Source organism: Schistocerca gregaria, chromosome 4, assembly GCF_023897955.1.
Source record: "Schistocerca gregaria isolate iqSchGreg1 chromosome 4, iqSchGreg1.2, whole genome shotgun sequence".
NCBI classification, from domain to species: Eukaryota; Metazoa; Arthropoda; class Insecta; order Orthoptera; family Acrididae; genus Schistocerca; species Schistocerca gregaria.
This window is the reverse complement of record NC_064923.1, coordinates 639,391,120-639,417,565: the sequence shown is the minus strand read 5'-3', so window position 1 is coordinate 639,417,565 and position 26,446 is coordinate 639,391,120. Positions and strand designations below refer to the sequence as shown.

Here is a 26,446-nt window from a genome sequence, read left to right as displayed (position 1 = left end):
TCCGCTTTTTAATAGGGCCGCAACCGAAAACGTTGTCGAAACATCTTTAAGAGCATGCAGAAGTGAAATAACGAATAAACCATCGGAAAAAAAACATATTTTAATTTCAACGGGGGAGGATAACTTTCGTTATTTGCATGCCATGTGTACGTTCAAGGCTACAAACGTTGTTGGGTGTGACAACCGTCTTCATTCACGACATCCTGGGAGCGTACTAGGGACTATTCGCAACACTCTTTGAACGGTGAACCACGTTCAGCCGTAGAGCCACAGCTCGTGCATTGCTTGAGGATCGTTCATTGGGGCTAGTATTCTGAGCCATGGTAACAGTAACTTCTGCAACAACATGTGGTGCAAGTGGACGTCGGTCTCCCACAGGAGCAATTCCTAAATTGACAGTTTATTCGAACTTCTGCATCATATTCTCCATCCTCGTTTCGGAAACAGTAGCTTGCTGTAGTTGTGATAAAACAGCTTTACGAGTAAGGCCCTGCTCACCTGGTCCAGATCCATGTTGACTGTCTGCAACTTTAATGCACAGTGGTACTTTTGTTTCAAACCTACGCCGAAGTATTTGTTCCTGCGGCTAAATGCAAGTCATGAGCCTAACAAGACTAACAACGCAGAAACTGCAGCGCACAGTCCCAACGTCATTCCTATAAGGTGGGTGCCCACAAGGTAAATGGTTTTCCATCTTCACTGGTTCAAGTAACGAAAGTTTGATTGTAGCAACTCTGTTACCTAAATGCACTAAGCGCTGTAACGTTTCCGTGGATACCCACCAAAAGTGTCCTACTGAGTAAAGAGATGGCAGCACAAATAAGCACTTCTGACTGTAGGGCCGTATGAAGGGCGAAAGTGAGGTTGGTATCCCACCGGTGACCGGGGTGTCTCCAGCACCTCTTCACTGGTCATAGTGGTTCAGCAGGACTCATCACTGAAGGCTGTTGTACTCGGATCAATGACATTCCAGACCATAATCGAATCTGGAGACGTCCTGGGCGGCAATGGGGCACAAACCTGTCTGTCGTCCGGCAAAAGGCCCGACAACAGGGAGTGATGTTCTGGGATTCCGTTTCTCTTCATAGCAGTTGTCATCAATGGTACCCTTAACGTGTAGCCGTATGTCTACGATATTCTACGTCGCGTTATGTTGCCGTTTATGCCAAGCCATCTTTGGTTTACATTTCCGAAGATAATGCCAGCCTGCACACGAAGAGAGTTTGCTTCTTATCTTCGTCCTTGCCAAACCGTACATTGGCCACTAAGGTCGCCGGATCACTCTCCAAGTAAGAACTTTTGTAGCATTAGGGACAGAGGCCTCCAACCAGTTCGAAAGTTTGATCGCCTAACGCACCAGTTGCATACATGGGCAGACTGTGGCACGATATCCCCCAGGAGGACATCCAACAAATCCGTCTATCAATGTTAAGGCGAATAACTGCTTGCATGAAGTCCAGAGGTGAACCAACGAGTTATTGACTTGCTCAATTTGTAAAACTCCTTATCTTGAATGAATTATCCAAGTTTTCTGAAACAGTAGTCATGTACATCGTACGTTACATTTACCGATTTCTGTCCCATTCGAATAATTCCTTCGAGACCCTTTTTTTTCTTTGTGTGTGTGTGTGTGTGTGTGTGTGTGTGTGTGTGTGTGTGTGTGTGTGTGTGGCTCTGTCGGACGGGTAATGTGTGCACAACCTGTGTTTGATGTAGCATGAAAATATATTTGGCTCCCTTAATAACTCAACATGTGTGGGCTGCGCAGCTTCATCTGATCCGTCTGTAATGTTATCAGTACATTCATTCTATTTATTTGCTTCTTTGCTGAGAGGGTCATCTAGTGTTGGATACTACAGACTCTGTCGTATCACCGACCACTGAAAATCCTGTGCTCTGCTGGAATCAAAGCACATGATAATCTAAATAACTTACGTCCGCACGGAAAATTTTGCTTTCGTAAGGAGGAATCTAAAAGCTGCTTTCAGTTATGATGGCTGAAAAACTGTACTGGAAACGGAGAAGAAAAATTGTACATATCAGCACCTGAATTTATGAATGAAGGGCATCATCACACACAGGAACCGCAATCTGTGTCACTTGATGCATTTTTAACAGTTTACAGTGGTGTATTTGAAAGTTGTTGAAAAACTATTATGAAGTGCCAAAGATACTGCAATAGGCATGCGTATTCAAATACAGAGATATGTAAAAATGCAACGTTCTTATAAGACACAGTTGTTAGATCGGTTATTGCTGCTACAATGACAGTTTATGAAGATTTCAGTGAGTTCGAATTTGGTGTTACAGTCGGCGCACGAGCGATGGAACATAGCATCCCCGATGCAGCGATGAAGTGGGGCTTTCCCCGTACGACCTTTTCAAGAGTGTACAGTGAATGTCAGGAATCCGGAAAATCATCAGACCTCCGATATCACTGTGGCAGGAAAAAGATCCTGCAAGAACAGGGCCAACGTCGACTGAAGAGAATCGTTAAACCTGACAGAAATTCAGCCCTTCCGCAAATTACTGCATATTTCATTGCATGTGGATCGTTCACGACACATCATAGGTATGGGTTTTCGGAGCCGACGGACCGCTCGTGTACTCTTTATTACTGTACGACGCAATACTAAACACTTCGCCTGGTTCCGTCAGCAGCGATATTGGACAGTTCATGACTGGAAACATGTTGCCTGTTTCAAATTGTATCGAGAGGATGGACGTGCACCGTATGGAGACAACCTCATGATTCCATGGATACTGCGTGTCAGCAGGGACTGTTCAAGCCGTTGGAGGTTCTGTATTGGTGAGGGTCATGTGCAGTTGGAGTGGGAGGAGGAGGAATTTAACGTCCCGTCGACAACAAGGTCATTAGAGACGGAGCGCAAGCTAGGCTGAGGGAAGGATGGGGAAGGAAATCGGACGTGCCATTTCAAAGGAACCATCCCGGCATTTGCCTGAAGCGACTTAGGGAAATGACGGAAAACCTAAATCAGGATGGCCGGAGACGGGATTGAACCGTCGTTCTCCCGAATGCGCGTCCAGTGTGCTAACCACTGCTCCACCTCGCTCGGTGCAGTTGGAATAATATGGAACCCCTTATACGTCTAGCTACGATTCTGACTGGTGAGATGTACGTAAGGATCCCATCTGATCACCTACATCCATTAATGTCCATTGTGCATTCCGGCAGACTTGGGCAATTACAAAAGGGCAATGTGACACTCCACACGTCCAGAATTGATACAGAGTGGCTCCAGGAACACTCCTCTGAGTTTAAGAACTTCCGCTGGCCACCCAACTCCCCAGATATGAACATTATTGAGCATATCTGGGATGCCTTCAGAAGCGATCTCCACTCCTCGTACTCTTATGGGTTTATGGAAAGTCCTGCAAGATTCATGGTGTTAGTTCCTCCAGAAGTACATCAGATCTTAGTCGAGTCCATGTTTCGTAGTGTTGTGACACTCCTGCTTGATCGCGGGGCCCTGCACGATGTTAGGCAGGTGTATCAGTTCCTTTGCCTCTTCAGTGTATATGCTTTGTACTTGGATCCGAGAAAAATGGCACGGTATTATTTTAAAAACAATAAATTTATGGATGTTAAGACCATGTAGAACACCCGAAGCATTAAAAACGCCGTCTTAACTTTTCTCTATTTTTTACTCCAGTCCCCAAGCTGTTGGGACTTACGCATAGAAGTTACATTTAACTTCCGAGAATAAGCAAAAAAAGCTTAGCGACTGGTTTAAAAAAAGCAGAGAAATATTAAGACGGTGCTTTTAACTTTCCTGGTGTTGTGCATAGTATTCTGTCACTTAATGAGAAAACAGAAAAATCATACAACCATGTGGGCCTGTCGGAGGAGTTCATCTGGAGATTTTGTTCAACTCACGTGTCACAGTTACAACATTTTCGGCTTAGTCGAGTCGTCAGAGACATAGTCTGCCTTTCATTGGTTTGTGTTGGGTTCGTATTGGTAACAGAATGTTTCGTCAGTGATGGTCATGTTTTACAGAAAGGAATTGCTCGCGTTCGGCCTTTCAGCAAGTCGCTGCAGGTATCCGCTCGTCGTTGTTTTTATTCGGGAACTAAAGTATGCGAGACAAACTTGCACACACGTTTCTCTTCTCCAGAACGTTCTCAAGAATACCTTGACCTTGTGGTTTAGAGACGTTGCTCACTTGTGACTTGTGACACAAAAACGTTGACACAATACGGCCGCTCGTCCACTACATTACACTGCCTGCTCTCAACTGAGCGCCTCTAACCGCGCGGCCACTCCACCCGGCTTGAGGCTTAGTTTGGGATGGGTGGTCACAGTTTGACAGAGAACTGGCGAGGCCAGTGAAAGTGAGGACATGAGGAAATGCTCAGCTGTACGCTGCGGACTACAGAATTATTTTCACGTTTTTTTTTTCAGAGTACAACAGCTAATGTTTCCAAAGCATTAGAGCATTTTGTTGTTACCTTTGAGACTGAAAGCTCAGCTCATTGCTATAAAACACGTCGTCTTTGTGTCGCTACTCACTGGACACTTACAACAAGCTTCTGACACACCCTCTCGAGTTCCCTTCGGACTTCACGGCGACTGCTGTCAACACCGCATAATTAAACACGCAAATACCGACACTGACAACGGTTCAGTGTTTTGCAAAATAATGGTGAGTACCAGGGGATGGGTTATTTCAGCATACAAATAACTGTTCAAATGTCTCTAAGCACTATTGGAGGTCATCAGTCCCCTCGAACTACTTAAACCTAAGTAACCTAAGGACATCACACACATCCATACCCAGGGCAGGATTCGAACCTGCGACTGTAGCTGTAACGCGGTTCCGGACTGAAAAAAAGCTCGGCCACAGCGGCCGGCTAAATAACTGTATCAAGCGTTACATGATATTCATCTATAATGTATCGATGCTACAAAATTAAGTTAGGGATACGAACGAAATCGATGATCCGTCCGTGCAAAAGTTTTGGGTTAACTTTTCATTCCGTTTACTAGAGAATAACCGGTAAACTGAAAAGAAATTTCATATACGGTGATTATGCGAAAGTGATGGCGATGAATGTTGAGAAATATTGTCGTAAAAGTAGAATGCGGGATACTTTCGGATAACTGAGAAAAGTTACATGTCTAAATTTTAGTGCGTTCTTTTACATCAAATTGCTAGTGTTGTAATCTTGTCTCTATATCATATTTTCTCTACACTGCTCACTTTGTCAGTGACTTGCTTTGATATGTTGAACAGTATCTTTCTAGTTGTCTAACATTTTCAGTTACAGCCTCTGCCTGTAGCGAGCTATCAGGATGTATGCACAGTTGTTTTAGTTGTTGGCGTTGGGAAGTGTGTGACTTGTTGGTATTCCTGCTTTCCCTTTTTTCCCTCAATAATAGGGAACACGTAGGTAGGCATCCACAACGTACCTCATCCTCGTATAAAATTCAAAGAAGTTTCTTTCTTGGAACTACCGTTATTGGTGTATCCTTGTCATTTCGCTGTATGCTTCAAGTACTGCATCGTCTCTTATATAGCTGCGATAAATTTGAATTCATCAACAAATGTTAGTGAAGTTACTATATGTGCGACTTCTCTTTTTTATGTGATTTACAAGTTGAAAACTGAAATTTCTATATTGCTGGGCGAGACATGTCGTTTAGGTAGTTTGTGGATCCATTCATGTAAGTAACTATTGGTATAAAACCTAGTGTTGGCATTTCCTAATTTAGTCTTCTCTTGTATTGTTCCTCCTTTTTCTATTAGAAAACTGTAATTGGTTTCCTATTTAATGTTCCTTTCGATTTTAAGTGGAATAGAATTCAGCAGAACGCAGCTGTCTTTAATTAAGAAAACCATTTTCTCCGACACAATGTGCTTTGATCATTGGTAGGAGCCGCGTTAGGCAGTCTGGATCCGCGCGACCGCTACGGTCGCAGGTTCGAATCCTGCCTCGAGCATACATGTGTGGGATGTCCTTAGGTTAGTTAGGTTTAAGTAGTTCTATGTTCCAGGGGACTGATGACCTCAGAAGTTAAGTCCCATAGTGCTCAGAGCCATTGGTAGGAACAAATATTATACTGTTAAATAGCATCGTTCAAGAATCCGAATACCTTAAAATATTAAAATCACTTCGGTGCTATTTGGTATTCTTTGTATCCATGCTTCTGTTATTACAAGACTTCGTGATTATTCTGTAGATCTGTGAAAAATGTAATTATTGTGTCAAATAAATGATTTCAATATGACATGTGTTTTTCCTATTGTTTCTGTTAAGTCGCATTGGTTGTTTTCGTCCACTAATGAATGGATGTTGTCAGATAGCCAAAGAACAATGGAACTTTACTAAACCAACACATCAAGGAAGTTCTTCCTAGAACAGTTTCAGATTACTCCCACTAAAAAATCGTTCATATCTGATACGAGGATGACACAATACACACTAACAGTCTTTTTTAGAAGAAACAGGCCTTACTTTTATGCTAGCCGTGATCACTAAGTTAAGCATACTGGTCTGTCCTAATAACGTATCACTGACGTAGCACGTGGATAATGCATACGCGTTTGTTCGGCGGTCAATACGCTGTGTGTAAGGCAGTGGACCACGGACGTGGCCGGCGTCAAGCCCAGAGTGCGGTACGAGCTCAGCGAATGGAAGTCAGAGGGACTTCGTTGCAATCAGCGTGAAGCCCAGAAAATAGTGAACTGTGACTCCCGATGTCGCCTTTTCGAGAGCGGTCGGGCGGCATTCTATAAAGCCGTCCGGTATAAGAATATCAGGAGAGGCTCCACGTGACTCGTGGCGACGAGATACTCCAGTGATAGCAACGCTGTGTAGAGCGATCCTAGCTCCACCTGGTGTCGTGGTGTCTGCTGGGGTGTGATCTCCACGGTTGTGATGCTGGCGTATAGGAATATAGGCAACCAGTGGTATTTTGCTGTGTGGTAGGTGGCTGGGCCTTAGGCGACAGCCAAGGCGACAGTCCAGAAGACTAATACGGAAAAATTATTTCAGCTGCTTTCTTTATCAAGCCTTCAGTGAAGGAAGAGTAGCCTTCATGACGCACAGACATTTGAGGATTGTTTGTTGTTCTCGAATTTTTTACTGCTGTGTTTTATTGTTTTAAAGTGAAGCAGCATATACGGCACATGAAACTAAGCTCCCGAACAAAAAAATATTACTGACCCCAGTGAGTATGCAGAAGTATGTTTCTGTATATTTACAGGTGGTGTAGCGATCGTGTCACATGCCGAAGCCGAGAGCGCACTGTCTCTACCTGAACATAAGGCAGTAGCGATAAGTGACACATTCATGCTTCAAGCGGACAATGCACGTAAACTTGAGTTCATTTTAGGATGTGACAGAGTGGCAAAACCGGGCTATCGTGTTTGGCTGCGTCCCTGGCCATGTGGTGTGTGTAATTGCTGGACTTGTCGGTGTTCCGCGGCGGACTCTTCAGCATGTCTACAAACAGTGGTGTAAGACACGTGACTGCGAAACACGACGGCATACAATCAGTAGGCGTGTTGGAACTGATGATGAACCGCCAACATCAGCGTCATCTCAATTTGGTGGAATTGCTAGATCGAATTCCCAGCAAGTGACTTACACCTGGGTGTGATGTACCTCCGGAACCTTGTAGACTCACTTTCTAACCGAATCCAAACGGCTATCAAGTCTAGGGGCGGAATTACACGGTATAACAGGTTGCTTGTAATGATTTTTCTAGGTATGACTAATGCTTTGTCCTGTGAGCTTAAATGGGCTGTTAGAACGAGTGTTGTTGTAGTTAAAACAATATGTTAAATTCTGGTGCAAATGTGAATTATTACATTGTGGTTTGACTTCCTGGGTGGGATCCCGCATTATCTTCCTGGTATATGTCATTTGGTACCCCGGCCATGAAAGGAATGACCGAAGGTTTTAGAGTCTTGCCACATACTGATGACTAAATTCCTAATTAACAAATTGGTCCTGTTGTCATCTCTAGTAGCTCTCCAAAATCGTAAATTCCTGCAACCTATCACCAGGTTGACAATATAGTTCACTTGCGAAAGACCGGACTTCAGGTCCAGTATGCCTGTTGGACACTGACATCCCGCTGTTCATCAGTAAACTATTCATCATTAATTACGCCAGGAGAAGAGAAAAAGAAAAATATTATCACTAATTTGTCTGCGAATACGTTAGCGTCGACTTCACCACCATAACGGAAGCGACTCACATTGCTGAACACTACAGAATGCCTATCAGTTTTTAAACTGAGCTTTGCTCATCACCATATAAATGTCTGCTGTCTGTCATATGGTATTAGCAGTGAAGGACTCAAGGAAATTAGAGACCTGAGGCCAGCTTCCAATAATCTATATGTCCCCAAAGGTTGGTGACAACACACTGCCTGTAACCTGTTTCCGAATTTCAGCTGTTGTCATTCATCTATTGGCCAGACTGTCAGACTTTTCTACAGTTTTCTAGTGGTTCATTCTGGGACGACTCGTAATTACTCCGCTTACCACGGTGTTGCCTTGAGTCCATCACGTCACAACACGTTCTACAGTCATTGCACTTAAGCCGGTTGTCTGACTGGTCTGTCAGTATGATGGTGATGTTGATGATGCCATTCGTGCCAATGATTCGACCTTTCACAAAGTCCGGAAAACGATCACTTGCTGCACTGGAATAACGTCTGGGCATGCTGTGTAGCAATCTCCACCTTTTAAATTCCAGTAAGGTAACACAGCTAATAGCCACCATTTACCCTCACCACTCTATGGCAGTGCGAAACTTTTTTTTCTGTTGTGAAAGCAGGCTCACATAACGATGGAATTTTACTGAACAGGTCTCATTGTTTTATAACTTCTGGAGTACACTTTCGTAGCGTTCAATCACGCTATTCATGATGTAAAACTTTCCATTTCTGTCATAGTACTTCTTCAATAAGCTACTGATTTTCAGTATCAGCAGTGCCTACAACATGCTTAAATATACAGTTATACCTCATATGTGTTGATAGTTTTGTAATGAGTTTTTAGTTGAATTTTAATGAATATCTACAAGCGCAAGATGTAAATTTTACATTTTTTTTTACTCTGACAGTGTAACATAAAGGATTGTGAAAGCAGCTCAGCTTGATGTAACTAAATTGTATACATCTAAGTGCTTTTGAACATTATATGTCCACTTTTCGTTGCTTTTTTCGTGACATTTTGCTAGTTAGAGTAATAGTGTGACGTCAGGAAACACGCTACGAATAGCCAAAAGCTACGCAGTAACAAATGATTAAATGATTTGCAAGTTAGTAAAGGATTTCTGCTTGCCTCCTCCCCACACTATACGCCAACTCACAAGCAAAGTTGGATAACACCATTGGCTAGTGATAATAATGGAAAAGAGAACAGTTGGTGTGTCTGGGTTTAAGTGTCAGTGACCTAGCCGATCAGAAGAATAACCAGAAAACTGATGCTGGACAAGTAGGCCACACCATTCAACATAACGTGCAATTCCTAAAGACACAAAGTTAATTCCTTGCAATTATTTTAATAATAAGCAAGTTTTTCTACCATTCTTTCTTTCTATATAAAATCAGATTAAACAGAAACGACTTATCCTGCTTAACGAGACCTATTTTGTAACTGGTGTTGAACAATTGCAATAATTGTGGAAGGATAGAAATGTTTATTGACTAAGCTGAAACTACAAATCGACTCCCAGTAGATTCAGTTTTGGATGCGTTGCCACTTTCATATGCGTGATTGAACTCTGAGCTTAATGTATCACGCAGAGTTGATGCATGTCGCAGGTAACAAAAGTTATGTAACAAATCCTATTACACAAAAAGCAAAAAAATAAGTTGTTAATACTGTTATGCAAATAATAATTAAGTTATTTTTTGGCAAACAGACCCATCTGTAACTTCGAAGGAAATTATGTATTCAGTTACGTACAACACACAATTTGGCGGATGCAAGATTTCAGTGAATAGACCAGGAAATTTGAAAACATAAACTGGAAAAGAAACACTAGCAAGTTTCTTCAACAACTAAAGATCTTCAGCTCTTCGCGTAACTACTGGCTTCAGAAACAAATTAATTAAAATATTTTGAATATTTCTGTTCACTACTAGCCCTACCTGGGCACAGTTAGCTGTGGCTCAGTCTGCTTAAAAGGAAAACAAAGAAAAGAGAAAACACATGCTTCTACTTGCACGGGAATTTGTTATACGTCCTAACCCCCTTCTCTCCCCTGCCTCTGTCCATCTTCTCTACCCGTTCCTTTGTTCATCTCCTCCTTCCCCTTACTCTTTCCAACGCCGCCTCTCCCTTTCTCTGTCCATCTTCACCCCACTCCCCTTTTCTCTCTCTCCATCTTTCCCTTCTTCTAGTTTTCTATGACCACTTTCTTCTAGCTCTCTGTCCATTTATATATATTATAAATTTAAGATATCTCAAAAAGTTACATAGAACTGAAAGATATACAATTTTTTGAACAAACGATTTACATTTTTGTTCACCTAGATTGTCTTACTTCTAATCTTCTATAGTAATTTATCATGTGATAGGTATGTAGTGATACTAAAAGAGCAATCGGCAACAATAAGATCCTGCTCAACAGAGACATTTCGTAGGTGCTTCTTTAAGAAAATGGTTATGCTAGTCTTCCATTTGCAGTGTGTATGTTCGTTACTGAAAGTTGTTGGAAGAAATTCATAGGAATTTTCGAAGGACAGTAATGTTCTCAGCTGCAACATTAGAGAGAGCTACCTTCGTTATTCTTTATTGAAGGAAGCAGAGGTTGTGGAAGGTGTTTACTGTGCTTCATCCAAAATGTTTTGCGCTCATGTGCACTACTGGCAACACTGACCGAGACAGGAGAAGGTGTTGCAGCGCCGCAGCTCGGCGTCGTGGCCCTGGCAGCCGGTGCTGAGCGAGCAGGCGCGCCGCCGCCGCTGCACGCCGCCTCCGCACGAAGCGCTGCACGCCGACCACTCCGACCATGGCTGCCAACCTGCGGGCGAGGAAAACACTGCATCTTCGTCTGCAGATACATTCCGCTGATCATTACACGGTGCATATACCGGGTGATTCGGCTACTCCTGCCGACAGGTTCCATGCAACCCACAACACCTTCAAAACCCATGTGTGAGAGTTTCATATTTTCTTGCTTGCTACGTGCAAACTATTAGTCCTGTAGAATAAAATGAATAGGACATTTCTGAAGGAATTTTAATGTAGTTAAATTACGTACTGAGCCACATTTTTCATTGGAGGCCACGGTTTTCGAGTTACGCAAGAAAAATGCATTTCAGCGTCACTTTACACATTGTTCTTGAATAATTCTAAAACTACAGCCCCTAGCGAGAACGTATTACAGTACAGAATTTAACTTCTTAAATTCCCTACCAAAAATCGTGTTCATAATTTCTCTATGTCTGTCAGTCTTCTGAGTGATATTTAAGGCGTTGTGGGTTTGCATAAAACTCTTGGGTAGGAGCAACTGAATCATCATATATAAGGAACAGAAGAGAACCCAAAACGGATCCATTTGAGACTAGCTTTGTGATTTCTCCCCAGTCACTAAAATTTTCTCTCCTTCCAACATCGTTTCGATTACTTAGTATAATGTGTTTCATTCTGTTCGAATAGTACTTAATAGAGCGCAGAAAGTTGTGCTGAATAATCCAATCAATAGAGATAATATGTATATTGGTGGAAGTAAAGCTGTGAGGATGGGTCGTGAGTTGTGTAGCTCAGAGCTCAGCTGAAAGCGTACTGGGTCAAGAAACTCAACGGCCCCATGTTCGAGTGTTGGTCTTTCACACTGTTGTAATCTGCCACGAAGTTTCAATTCAAACAATATTGGAAGGAGAGAAAATTTTAGGTGACAGGGAAGAAGTCACGTGGACAGTCTCACAGGGTTAACTTCTGGATTCATTCCTTTCTTTTATCCATATGCATGACCTTCCATTTAATTGTTAATCAGGATTGGTACATTTTGGAAAGGATACTGCCGTTATAGTAAGTTTTACTGCAGAAAAAGCATCATGAGAAAGGAACAGAAGACACTCTTAATGATGTTTTCAAATAATTATTAAGTAGTTCTCTGAAACTAGTCTCTGTCTAAATTTGATTTATATACAATAAATATAGCTGTGCCAGCAACCGATACATCACACTGAACAGGAGCCAGCAAACAGGAATATTTTACCGAAGAAGATGTCTTTATCATTTAATAATACTGTGGAACTGGATGCCCTCAGGAAAAACAGGGATGGTTGTTCCTCCTTGGTTTTGGCCATTTACAGCATCAGCGTAGCAAGGCCATGTTGGCTAATCTCACAGGACCAGAACAGTCACAAATCCAGACTGTTGTCTTTGTAATAACTGAAAAGGCAGTTTCCCCTCGTCAGGAACCATCACTTAGTGTGACAATTTCTCATACACCCATTCACTGACTGTGGATACACCTACGGTAAAGTTGTTTGAGGCACGCAAGTCATTCCACCTCGACGACGTCCATGAACATAGAACGGGAGCGGGGGTTGATTTGGAGGCAGGGTTGAGACAGTTAAGAGTGTGTAGGAGTTTACACTAATGAGAAATACATATTATGAGAAGGGTATTTAATGAGCATTACACAAACTAGTCCATGTTAACATCTCAAAAATCATCATGTAACGATACATGTTTCATTACCACGTTGTATAATTTGTTTCTTTTAAATAATATACATTTCTTTTTATAACTTGTTATTACGAGTATTTGCCTTGCATAGGCGTATAACAATATATAGAAAGTAGTGAGGTGTCAGAACAAGAATAGAACACTTATGCCATCTAGCGATAACAGTGATAAACTGAGCTCACCTATCACTGTATGGTGCTTCCACCAGACAGATAAATGACACATAAACAATAAATTTTAGATCATAGATCTATTTCTTCATTGTAATTGTCATGGACTTATGTAAATACAAATGTACACGATCATGTCTTTAGTTTTAAGACATAATTAATAGGAACTTCCCCGTGGAGGGGTTTACCACCTTTTTACTCCATAGACCATTCTCTAAGTAGAAGTGGAAGACAGCCTGAAGTTAAGTGCGAAATAGCAAACACGTGCATTACGTTGTGGTGGACAAAATTGAGCATGAGTGTTACAAAAGCCTCGGATAGACGAGATAAAGTTGCTACTATTAATTCAGTTCTGCCGTGCTTTAAGCAGCTCCTATTGTGGCGTCACCTGGAAACCTAGCTAATGTAAGACGCGATTTATTCAACCGATATGAAAGCACTCCATCTTAAACCCATAAGTGGCCATCGGGACCATCCGACCGCCGTATCATCCTCAGATGAGGACACGGATATGATTGTTTTCTTTGACCGGAGCCGCTACTATTCGGTCGAGTACCTTCTCAGTAGGCTTCACGAGACTGAGTGCACCCCGAAAAATGGAAATAGCGCATGGCGGCCCGGGTGGTCAGCCATCCAAGGGCGAGCCACGTCCGACCGCGCTTAACTTCGGTGATCTGACGGGATCCGGTGTATCCACTATGGCAACGCCGTTGCCAACCGATATGAATGTAATGCAAAATAACAAATTAATGTCTATCATTTTGTCGAGTCTGATAATATTTGGTGACAAATAATGTAAATATTGTCCATTAACAATACTGTATTTCAATATGTTCCATGAGAGCATTGAACTTCAAGTGTAACATATATAAACTTTAAACAGTTACATTTCTGATTACGAAATGCTTTCAAGTTTCAGCACCGCAAGCCTTAGGTGACGCTTCGCCTCTGGTTTAAAATATTTTCATTTACTTGGAAGGGTTAAAAGTAAACGCAGTTCCTAAAGACACAAAGTTAAAGAAGTTCCTAGCAATTATTTTAATAATACATAGGTGATTGTACCATTCTTTCTTCCTGTATAAAATCAGATTAATTTCCTGCGAAGAGAAATCACTTCATGCTTTATATTAACGCTGGGTTAGTTGCAGGTTACGTTACGTTGTCATTCTTTGAAAGAGAGGGTATAATTTCCAATAATAGTAAATAAGTTTTTGCCGGCCAATTGAGATTAAGTCAAACTACGTATATTTAAGACATATATATTTATACGTGGCTTTCGCAAAAGAATATGCAGAATTTAAGTTGCTACGTTACAAAATCATCGCTGTAGGTTGTGACCGACGCCGGCGCGTGTATTTCAAACCGCACGTAGCAGTCTGTTCTGACTTTTGTGGAATAACTAAATTGACTCAGCACCATAACAGTTACGCAAAAAGGAGGTAGTGGTACACTATCCAAAAAAAAAGAGGTGTTTTTTTATGGCAAGTTTGAAGTTGTTGTATACTGCCTTACTGCAGGAATTTCGTTACAGCAAGATCTATTGTGCTGCCAAGCATAACGATGGAAAGTACTGCGACATCAAAGCTAGAGTTAAAAATTTGCATATTCATCGTACTGCATCAATTCTTGTAAGAGGCCATAAGCCGTCCTCGCCACCTGTAAAAAGATTAAATATATCTTTTTATTGGTGCAGTTCAGCGTAGAGGTGAACAAAAATTTTCATTCTAGGACACGAAATTGTAAAAGTCGTGACCCCATCTCTCTGTTTGTAAAGATATGTAAACTGGTGTTAAATATAACAAATTCTACATTTCTATTACTGCTATCATTGATTGAAACATCGTCATGTTACCAAAGGATTTTACAGTTTACTTTATGATGAATATTGTAGTAAATTGGAAGCATTGTTGCAGAAGAATACACCAAAAGACAGAGTGTATTTTTTTACCTAAAATAGAAAATTACTGTGGCGATATTTCAGTCTACACGATTTCATAAATTTGCGTGCGACGAAAGTAACTTCCAGTTTGTTAAGATGCAGAATACAATGTATCACTGTCTAATGAAGGTGTAATCCCATCATCGTAGGCTTGTTTCGTCATAAAGTGTAATCTGTTAATAATAATACAAAGCACATTTCCTTACAGAATGATCAGATATTGCAATGTAATAAGAAAGTAATTACTACAAGATATACAACTAATAAGAATATCAGCACCGTAGCTAAGCATCTTCAATGTTTAGCTCTTTTAATAACATTAGTTTGCCGGTTCCTTTAATTAAAGTTCTATTTATGTGGTGAGATACAAGCTCTACATCCTAGAGAGGTATCAATAAGGTGAATACTGCTTACTTACTACACGCGAGTGTCTGTCCACAAACAATCAAGTGTCCAAACACCACTCAATGCCGATTATAGGCGAATAAGTATCCGTATTAGGATATATCTGCGTGTGGCATCGCAAGCAGCTCATATGTATACATCGCGTACAATAAAATCCCCTCAACACTCTTAAGCATACTTACGAAATCACTTTTATATCCTACAGTTTCTCCCTATTATTAACGATCTGTTGATTTCTGACTGCTGGGAAGTCCTGTATCCACTGACAAAGCTGGTCCAGTATTATGTCAGAGACTATTCCATTCACTAAATATCGTAGTGGAGTCGTAATAACCACCTCTCGAACGTTAAGGACGACAGAGAATAAAAGACGACGGAGATTAAATACTTAATCCAAAATTCTTCTTGCCAGTAGCGTTACATTCTCTGTTATCAAGTACACACTGCTCGTTAAAGGAAAAAATTCAGTATTAAACTTCTACATCTACGTCTAAGTGATTACTCTGCTATTCACAATAAAGTGCCTGACAGAGGGCTCAATGAGCCACCTTCAAGCTGTCTCTCTACCGTTCCATTCTCGAACGGCACGCGGGAAAAACAAGTACTTGAATTTTTCTGTGGGAGCCCTAATTTCTCTTATTTTATCGCGATGACCATTTCTCCCTACGTAGGTGGCTGCCAACAGAATGTTTTCGCAATCGGAACAGAAAACGGGTGACTGAAATTTCATGAGAAGATCCCGTCGCAACGAAAAACGCCTTCCTTTTCATGATGGCCACTCCAATTCACGTATCATGTCTGTGACACTATCTCCCCTATTTCGCGATAGTACAAAACGAGCTGCCCTTCTTTGTAGATTTTCGATGTCATCCGTCAGTCCCATCTGATGCAGATCCCACACCGCACATCTATACTCCAGAATAGGGCGGACAAGCGTCGTGTAAGCAGTCTCTGTAGTAGACCTGTTGCACCTTCTAAGTGTTCTGCCAATGAATCGCAGTCTTTGGTTTCCTCCACTCACAATATTATCTATGTGATGGTTCCTGTTTAGGTTATTTGTAATTGTAATCCCTAAATAATTAGCTGAATTCACAGCCTTCAGATTTATGTGACTTATTTCGCAATCGAAATTTAGCTGATTTCTTTTAGTACTCATGTGAATAACTGCACACTTTTCTTTATTCAGGGTCAATTGCCATTTTTCGCGCCATACAGACATCTTATCTAAATCAGTTTGCAAGTCATTTTGATCATCTGATGACTTTACAAGACGGTAGATGACAGCGTCATCTACAAACAATCTAAGACGACTACTCAGATTGTCTCTATGTCGTTAATACAGATCGAGAACAATAGAGGGCCTGTAACACTTCTTTGGGGAACACCGGATATTAATTCTGTTTTAGTCGATGACTTTCCGTCTGTTACTACGAACTGTGGCCTTCCTGACAGGAAATCGCCAATCCAGAGTTACAACTCAGGCGACACTCTGTATTCACGCAGTTTGATTAGCAGACGCTTGTGAGGAACGGTGTCGAAAGCCTTCTGAAAATCTAATAATATGGAACCAATTTGACATTCGTTGCCGATAGCACTTATTACTTCATGAGTATAAAGAGCTAGTTGTGTTTCACAAGAACGATATGTTCTGAATCCGTGCTATGTGTCAATAAATCGTTTTCTTCGAGGTACTCCATAATGTTCGAATACAATAGATGTTCCAAAACCCTACTGCCAATCGACGTTAGTGATATGGGCCTGTAATTCAGCGGATTACTCCTCCTTCCCTTTTTGGGTATTGGTGTGACTTGAGCAATTTTCCAGTATTTAGGTACGTATCTTTCTGTGAGCGAGTGGTTGTATATAATTGCTAAATATGGAGCTATTTTATCAGCATACTCTGAAAGAAACCTGACTGGTATACAGTCTGTACCGGAAGCCTTGCTTTTATTAGGTGATTTAAACTGTTTTGCGACACCGAGGATATCTACTTCTATGTTTCTCATCTTGGCAGTTGTTCTTGATTGGAATTCAGGAATATTTACTTCGTCTTCTTTGCTGAAGGAGTTTCGGAAAACCGTGTTTAATAACTCTGCATTAGTGGCACTGTCATCAGTGACTTCACCGTTGTTATCACGCACTGACGATATTGACTGCGTCTTGCGACTGGTGTGCTTTATGTATGACCAGAATCTTAATACTTAATAATAAGCATTTGACAACCAGAGACGATACTGTCCATAAAGCCGAAAATTCATGAGCTACAGAAAATATCCGAAAGGGTCATTACATCTATTGAGGTGATTTCTAAAGACCAGCGATTTGCGGTAATACGTGATGCGTATCGAAGGATGTCTACAAAAAAGTCATAACCAAGTGTCTTTGTGGCAGTGAATGTTGCTGCTTCTAAAAGCCGACATGCAACAGTGGCACTGAAAGCTATTTTGTAAGCAGTAAACAAACAAGCTCTAACGCAATGCAACCGTGAAATTTATTGCCATCTGGAAAGCAGGTGGTACGGTCGGTAAGGTATGCCAGGAATCAGCCATGTGGAAAAAAAGGAAACGGCAACATCTAGTAATATTTCCTCAAAGTAGAGCATCTGAAACTATTCTGTGATTCTAGCCATTATTCAGAGAATAGTATACTTCTCAGAAACAGAAGCCTGTTTGGTCACAGCCTCTCGTTTGCAGCATTAATCCTGCATTAAACCTTCTTATAACTGTTACGTTTCCTAGGGTTCCTATACGAAATAGTCCATAGATTTTTATCTTCCCCTATTTCCAAACTTGATAACGCTGTTGTCGATGGTTTTTTTTTCCAAATGAAAAAAGTATGGTCTGGTGGCATATGATCTGTTCATGAAGATTGATTCAAACGTATCTGTAACGGCTGTCTGTTAAAGTGTATTGTTTGTGATCTTCGAAAATTTGCTCTATGCAGTCATCGCGCAGACATCTCAAATATACTCCCCGATTTCTGGCTTGCAAATACACAAGAATCATTACTACCCTGATCTAAATCTCTACTTTTGTGTATTATTTTACATATCTTGCGTGCGTACACACTAAAATCATGGAATTTCTCTTCGAATGCGAGCCACAAATCGCACTGAAAATAAGCCTCTTCTCTTCGAATGCAATTCGGAAATTGCACTAACATTACACCATTTCTCTTTGAAGGCATACTGGTATGCAATCTAGAGATCCTAGATATCTAGAAACCAGTATGGAGTGATTGCTCAAATGATGGCCATGTGCACGACAATCAACTCAGGGAAGTATCACGTCTCTATGTTTTCAACTGTGTATGCCCTGATGTGCGGATCTACTTTCTGGCACTTTGAGTGCTACGTTGCTCACAGCACCCTGGCACTATATCTCTATGAAATTACGTGTAACGTATTGTGGAAGCATGTAATGTGAGGGTTTTTTGATGAGCGGCAGGTATATAGTCGATATGGGCGAGTGGTGAAGCAAATTGGCTCTCAACTCGTTGGCTTTTTCTTTTATTCCTTGCAGTGTTAAATAACTGATAACGGTCTTGCTGCAGTGGTAAAACGGGTTCCAGTGAGATCACCGAAGTTAAGTGCTATCGGGTTTGGTTAGCACATGGATAGTTGACCATCCGGTCTCTGGAGCGCTGTTGGCAAGCGAGGGGCACTCAGTCCTTGTGAGGCAAGTTTATAACTACTTCACTGACAAGTAGTGGCTCCCGTTGTAAAAATGACAATAGTGGTGACATAACCATCCATATCCCATCCAGTGGCGCCTGTTGACTGAGGATGATACGGCGGTCGGTTAGTACCGTTAGGGTATTCTGAGTCCTATTCGGACGGAGTTTAGTTTTTTAGTGTTAAAGAATTAACAACAAAATTTATATATATTTAAACAGTATCATCTTATCTACATAAAATTAATGTATTCAATGTAGTTACGATTACCACACTCGTAAGTAAGAAGGCTGCAGATGGTCATAAAAGAAGATAGCATACGAAGAAATTTAGTATGAAAGGTTTTTTTATAGCAGAAATCATAGCAATGAATTTATTTAAAAAAAGATGGCATTTTCAACTTTCACTGCATTAATTTTGGTTGTTCACGGTTAGTTTCAGGCTTGTAAGCCATACTTAAGTTGTTGTGGTTCTGCTTTGAAAACTATGACCCAGTTGTTGAAATCTCAGCGTCTTCAAATTCGTGTTTTCTATGCGTTTTGGTACACAAATGCTATCTTGTTGGTTAGACATCTTCACATTTTCAAAGATATTAAAGCGTACCCTTGTAAATGTCAAACTTTCAAACCCCAAGATAGCATTGGTGAACCAAAACAGACAGAGAACATAAATTTAAGGACGGTGAGCTTTCAATATGTAAGATATATTTTTCTGTTGCATATCCTATGAAATCAGTTGAGAATGTTCTAGAAGCCTGAAACTACCTGTGAAGAAACAAACTTATTACAGAAAAAGTGGGAAATGCTACGTTCATTTAGTATGAAGATGTTCGCTGTACATTACCTGCTAGGGGGGCCCATTTCCAGGAAATGAGAAGCAAGTAAAATTTAAAGAGTTAGGCTGGTCTTCTCCTAATGTAAATCGAACAACAGCTGGACGCGAGACGAGGCTCGCCGATTTGGCTCAAGCAGATAGACGTCCCTATCAAGTTCCTGGCATATTTCGCCTCAATTAGGCATAGGAAATCATTAAACAATCTCTATAGATACACGCACACAGTATAAGGGAAGTTAGAGTACGACATCCCGCAAGGGCGTGGCAACCAAGAGGTTAAGAGCATGAACTCAAAACTCGGATTAAATTCCTGTTGATTCCATGTTTCTTTATTTCATTGTATTTTATTCTTCGCCATGTTTAACGATTGATTATATTTAAATACATTAAAACAGCTCAATTACTGTATGTGAAACTAATTTATTCAGTTTAGTTACGATTACTACCCTTGAGTGTGAAAGGTTATAGGCCACCACATTATAGCAAATAGGTAAAATTTGTCAGGAGTGGCCTCTGATGAGTACATGGTAACCGGCAGTCTCTGGATTCCTAACTCCCCACAGATGTTTTCCTAGTCTCCTTTCTCCTGAGTAATACATTCTCTTTCTCATGACACGCTTGGATTTTGCGATTGAGTGGCAAAGCGTGTGCCGTCCCGGGCGGAACGAGGAATATTTCAGTCTGTCTCTAGTCCAAACCTTCAATTCTCAGTGATTTCAAGTTTTTCGAGGAAAAACACGTGATTCGGATTCCACCTTAAATTACATGTTCCCTGTCTGCGGTAAGATTAATGGGATAGGTTAGGGGCACACAGTCGCTGAAATGGCGTCTTCATGAAAGAGTAGCACCTAGTTCATTGAATCATTATCAGTTATTAGCTTCCTGTCACAACCATTCTAAGTGTAAAATATCAAGCTGCCATTTAACTAGTAGTTTTCTAATTACTCATGATTCATTATTTCCAACATACATTCACACATGTAAACATACTTACACAGATACACACACACACACACACACACACACACACACACACACATGAACACAGATCCACAGTGAGTTTCATATTCTCAAATACTGCCTATTACAGCTTTACCTCTAATTTCCAGTTATAGTAGTCAGCGATGTTACCTAACCTTGTGAGTGCGTTTTAGAAATTTCTTTCATCCGCACTATTGAACCTCCAGCTATCGAAGTTACTCCGAGTGGTAGGGCTCGGAGCCATGCTATGTATTTCTTGCGGTCATAATAACGTAATAAAATAGGAAAAATTTCTACATTTCGTAAGTAAAATTATACAGAGGGTTGCTCACTTTTTTCTTTCTCGAACTCTGATTGTTTCATGTGGTTGAAATTAGTAACGTAATAACACAAAAGTTACAGTGCTAAAAAATATACAACATTTTTAACAAATGTAGCGATGATGAATGTCTACGCGCCATTGTAATGTAATAATTAATAAGCAAATCATACATTTTTGTATCAATGTAAAAATTATCTATTGTTGATCACTTCTTATTTAAAATGCGATTCGACCCTGATTTCCTGCGCGTTGCCTTTACCACTTTATCTATCCGAGCACCCTTCGAGGAGCGGCTCAAATCTCCATTTGTCCTCGTGTTCGGATAGCTCAGGTGGTTAAGCCGACCGCTTGCTACAAGCAGAAAATCCAGGGTTGAGTTCCGGTCTAACTCCGTCATTTGTTATGAAATATTCTACAGCTGATGCTGAATCATAGACACAGTTGGCTTCTTATTTCTTAATCAAATGCAGATGTTGATAGTCAACGCAGTCAATGTCTGAGATGCGCAGTGTTTTTCATGCCATGGAGATGTTATGAGGTGCACTTCACACTAATGCGGAAATCACAATAATAAAGCGCGAGCACAAGGCCAGTAGACATCAAGGCAAACGCAGATCTGAGCAGTTCAAGGTGGCGTGCTAGGATAGCTGGACTAGTGACGGAGACCGCTCATGACAAGTGTCAAATCTGGATTCGAGTCCCGGTCCGACACGAATTTTCATTTGTTCTGGAATATTCTACACCTAACGCAAAACGTTAATCGCAGTTTGTGAATTCATTCTTAATTAAATACGGCTGTTGATCGTGCAAGCAGCTTCTCACACTGCACTAATGGGTCAAATACACTCCTGGAAATGGAAAAAAGAACACATTGACACCGGTGTGTCAGACCCACCATACTTGCTCCGGACACTGCGAGAGGGCTGTATAAGCAATGATCACACGCACGGCACAACGGACACACCAGGAACCGCGGTGTTGGCCGTCGAATGGCGCTAGCTGCGCAGCATTTGTGCACCGCCGCCGTCAGTGTCAGCCAGTTTGCCGTGGCATACGGAGCTCCATCGCAGTCTTTAACACTGGTAGCATGCCGCGACAGCGTGGACGTGAACCGTATGTGCAGTTGACGGACTTTGAGCGAGGGCGTATAGTGGGCATGTGGGAGGCCGGGTGGACGTACCGCCGAATTGCTCAACACGTGGGGCGTGAGGTCTCCACAGTACATCGATGTTGTCGCCAGTGGTCGGCGGAAGGTGCACGTGCCCGTCGACCTGGGACCGGACCGCAGCGACGCACGGATGCACGCCAAGACCGTAGGATCCTACGCAGTGCTGTAGGGGACCGCACCGCCACTTCCCAGCAAATTAGGGACACTGTTGCTCCTGGGGTATCGGCGAGGACCATTCGCAACTGTCTCCATGAAGCTGGGCTACGGTCCTGCACACCGTTAGGCCGTCTTCCGCTCACGCCCCAACATCGTGCAGCCCGCCTCCAGTGGTGTCGCGACAGGTGTGAATGGAGGGACGAATGGAGACGTGTCGTCTTCAGCGATGAGAGTCGCTTCTGCCTTGTTGCCAATGATGGTCGTATGTGTGTTTGGAGCCGTGCAGGTGAGCGCCACAATCAGGACTTCATACGACCGAGGCACACAGGGCCAACACCCGGCATCATGATGTGGTGAGCGATCTCCAACACTGGCCGTACACCTCTGGTGATCGTCGAGGGGACACTGAATACCGCACGGTACATCCAAACCGTCATCGAACCCATCGGTCTACCATTGCTAGACCGGCAAGGGAACTTGCTGTTCCAACAGGACAATGCACGTCCGCATGTATCCCGTGCCACCCAACGTGCTCTTGAAGGTGTAAGTCAACTACCCTGGCCAGCAAGATCTCCGGATCTGTCCCCCATTGAGCATGTTTGGGACTGGATGAAGCGTCGTCTCACGCGGTCTGCACGTCCAGCACGAACGCTGGTCCAACTGAGGCGCCAGGTGGAAATGGCATGGCAAGCCGTTCCACAGGACTACATCCAGCATCTCTACGATCGTCTCCATGGGAGAATAGCAGCCTGCATTGCTGCGAACGGTGGATATACACTGTACTAGTGCCGACATTGTGCATGCTCTGTTGCCTGTGTCTATGTGCCTGTGGTTCTGTCAGTGTGATCATGTGATGTATCTGACCCCACGAATGTGTCAATAAAGTTTCCCCTTCCTGGGACAATGAATTCACGGTGTTCTTATCATCCAAATGATCATCCAAATGATTCACTTTCTTTGCAAGACAGTGTGTACTGTAACATTATGAGTGAATTCCTTTCTTCATCATTCAGGTGTTTCAATTAAATGCTATTTAGTAAAAACACTATTTTATGAAAACATTATTTTCAGACGTTACATCATTAGCTTGATAGCAACACTAAGATTGGGTCACTAACGATGGAATTAAACATATATAATTATCAGAAAGCGACAGCTACACTGCAGTGGGGGCTGGGTGAATACATATGAGTGACGTGTAATTTTGCAAACAACCAATACCAATTTCCGAAAAAGTGGAATGCTCTGGCTGACTAGGAAACTTACTTGGAGGCATAACAGACGTAACCTTGAAAAAACCTTTTTTTGGTTGTTAAAAGACAGATCACAAGGAATACGAAGTTAATTAGGTCCACATACATGATATCATTGACTGGGTGAGGAAGTGCGCAGAACCAATTTGCGAAACACATTTTACCTCGTAAGGAAATAGAAGATTGAGAAGCAATTTAGCGACGGGACTCAAGCGAAAAGAGGAGGAAGGAAATCTGCAGTGTCTTTTCCAGAACACTACTGGTATTTACCGTAAGTGATTTAGAGACATCAGGAAAAACCTAAATGTGAAACTGCGCAACCCCACGTTGTTCAGAATAGGTTCAAAGCATCATACTCTATTCTCCACGATACACATGAGCTGTAAATATGCAGATGGAATTCCACGTTGGGTGTATCACGCAGGAATTCGAAAATCTCGACACACGAATGCACAGAATGACTCCATCAGTCTGAATCCGGGGATTTACGACCGCCAACATAGGTGCACGCATAATCAGCCAAAACAACATTAAACAATCAGAAATAACGTCAACATCCATCACTAAAACGAGTACAGTTATAAAAATTCTAAAAAAAGCTCTTGTGGCGTTAATGTAATTTCAAACACAATTCTGAGAAGTTGTTTCTACTTAATAAGTAATGTTTTTAGTGATGTATGCCATGCGTCACTGCACAAGGAATTTTTCCAGACATGTTAAAATATGCAATTATTAAACCACTTCACAAGAAAGATGATTAGACAGACTGAAACAATCATCATCCGATTTTCTTACTGATATATTTTCGCCGTCCGCTGTGACTGAGCGGTTCTAAGCGCTTCAGTCTGGAACCGAGCGACGGCTACGGTCACAGGTTCAAATCCTGCCTCGGGCATGGATGTGTGTGATGTCCTTAGGTTAGTTAGGTTTAAGTAGTTCTAAGTTCTAAATGACCGATTACCTCAGATGTTAAGTCCATAGTGCTCAGAGCCATCAGAACCATTTTGATATATTTTCCCAAAACCTTGGAAAAAGTTATGTATTCAAGAGTACTCATACACTCAAGTGGAAACAATTTGCTTAGCACGGATTTGAGAAAGGTTGGTCTACTAATAACGCAATTTTTACATTCGTACATGAAATAGGAATAGTCTTAAATAATAATACTTTGCCTGATGGTATTGTTGTGGTCTGTCTAGTGCCTTCGACTGTTTAGATCATGATATACTGTTAGAAAGATTAAAGTTTTATGGAACTGATGAATTTACACAGATGGTAAACCGAATTCAAACGGCTGTGCTCAATAGTTCAGATAATGTTGAAACGAAATAAAATTTTAGCTACTGGGGTGGAGTCCCACCGGGTAGAATTGTGAGTCTATTCCAATTCCTTATATTTGTCAATGACTAACACTTAACATTCAACAAGTAAAACTGGTACTTTTTGCAGACTTTCTGCACACTAGCGTTATAATAAATCCTATTAGAGGGAAAGCAACAGAAGAGTTAGTAGATCATGTTATCCAAAGGATTATTAGGTGGCTTCCGGAAAATGGATACTCCTTAGATTTTCTAAAAACATATTACGGTCAATTCCGTACAACAAATAGAGTTTTATCAACAATAGCGGCAGCACATGAGCAGCATTTAATAGGTATGGTAAAATGTCCCAAAGTCTTAGGTGTACATATTGACGAAGACTTGAGCTGGAGGCAAAGTACTACTGAGTCTCTCAAACAGTTAAGTTCAGCTACTTTTGCTCTTTGCATATCTGAAAATCTTGGCATTAAACGCAGTAATGTCCAGACATATTTTACATATTTCCACTTAATAATGTTACAGAATAAATTTATGGGGTAATTCATTACTTAGAAATAAACGATTAACTGCATAAAAGCGAGCGGTAAGAATAATATGTGGCACTCATCCACAGATGTCATGTAGATACCACCTCAACGAACTAGATGTTTTCATCGTCTCTCTCAATATATTTTATTACTCATAAAATTAATTGGAATTAAGTCATCAAATAATCCATCACAATTTGTGAAGAACAGTGACTTACATACCTATAACACTACAGAGAACAGTGATCTTCATTACCTGTTGTTAAAACTGTCAGTGGGTCAGAGATGAGTTCAATATGCAGCAATAAAAAGTTTTGATCATTTGATCAATAACGTAAAATGTCTGATGGGTAGTGGAGAGAGTTTTACATTTAATTAAAAATCAAGTCTTGTGGACAACTTCTTCTACTCTATTGACAAGTTTCTGTTTAAAAACTGGCAACCAGCTAAGAAAAGATCATTCCAAATATATGTGGAACATGTAACTAACTAACCATACATTTTTTCAACGGTGCAGCTGACCTCACGGTGCAGCTGACCTCATATTAACAACATGCTGAAAAACTGCAGCCCACACAAACCAGCAAGCTGTAGTGATGAAGCACCAATACTGGTACTGCTGGCTTAATAATCCCATGGGCTGGTCTTACCGGATAAGCCGCCAGCACTGACACCCAACCACTGTCCTGAATATATCGAGAACGAACTTTTGTAATGAAAGTAGTCACTTTTGTGACCAGCCTGGCTTCCTACAGTAACTATCTAGCATGGTGGAGTCGCCACTGAAGACATAACTTTCGTACATCTACGTTACTGCTTGACTACACTTGGGCTATTTTCTAATTTACTTTACCGAGATGTAAGAAATTCAGACACGTGGGTAACACTACAAATCCTTATCCTATGATTTTTACTTCACATTACTGACTCGTGAATGAGAGAGGTGTCGGTAGACTTTTCGGACGATTATTATGTGTTAGCAGGTATGGAGAAGGTCCATTAAATAAAAGGTT

General features: G+C 41.4%; 1 protein-coding gene across 1 annotated transcript in view; it reads right to left on the bottom strand.

The window, feature by feature from the left end:
- Nucleotides 1-26,446, bottom strand: part of LOC126267234 (uncharacterized) — a 451,503-nt gene that overhangs the window by 239,128 nt on the left and 185,929 nt on the right. The window contains exon 3 of the mRNA XM_049972216.1: nucleotides 10,867-11,010. Within this exon, the coding sequence (XP_049828173.1) occupies nucleotides 10,867-11,010 (144 nt within the window). The remainder of the gene's footprint in view (nucleotides 1-10,866; nucleotides 11,011-26,446) is intronic.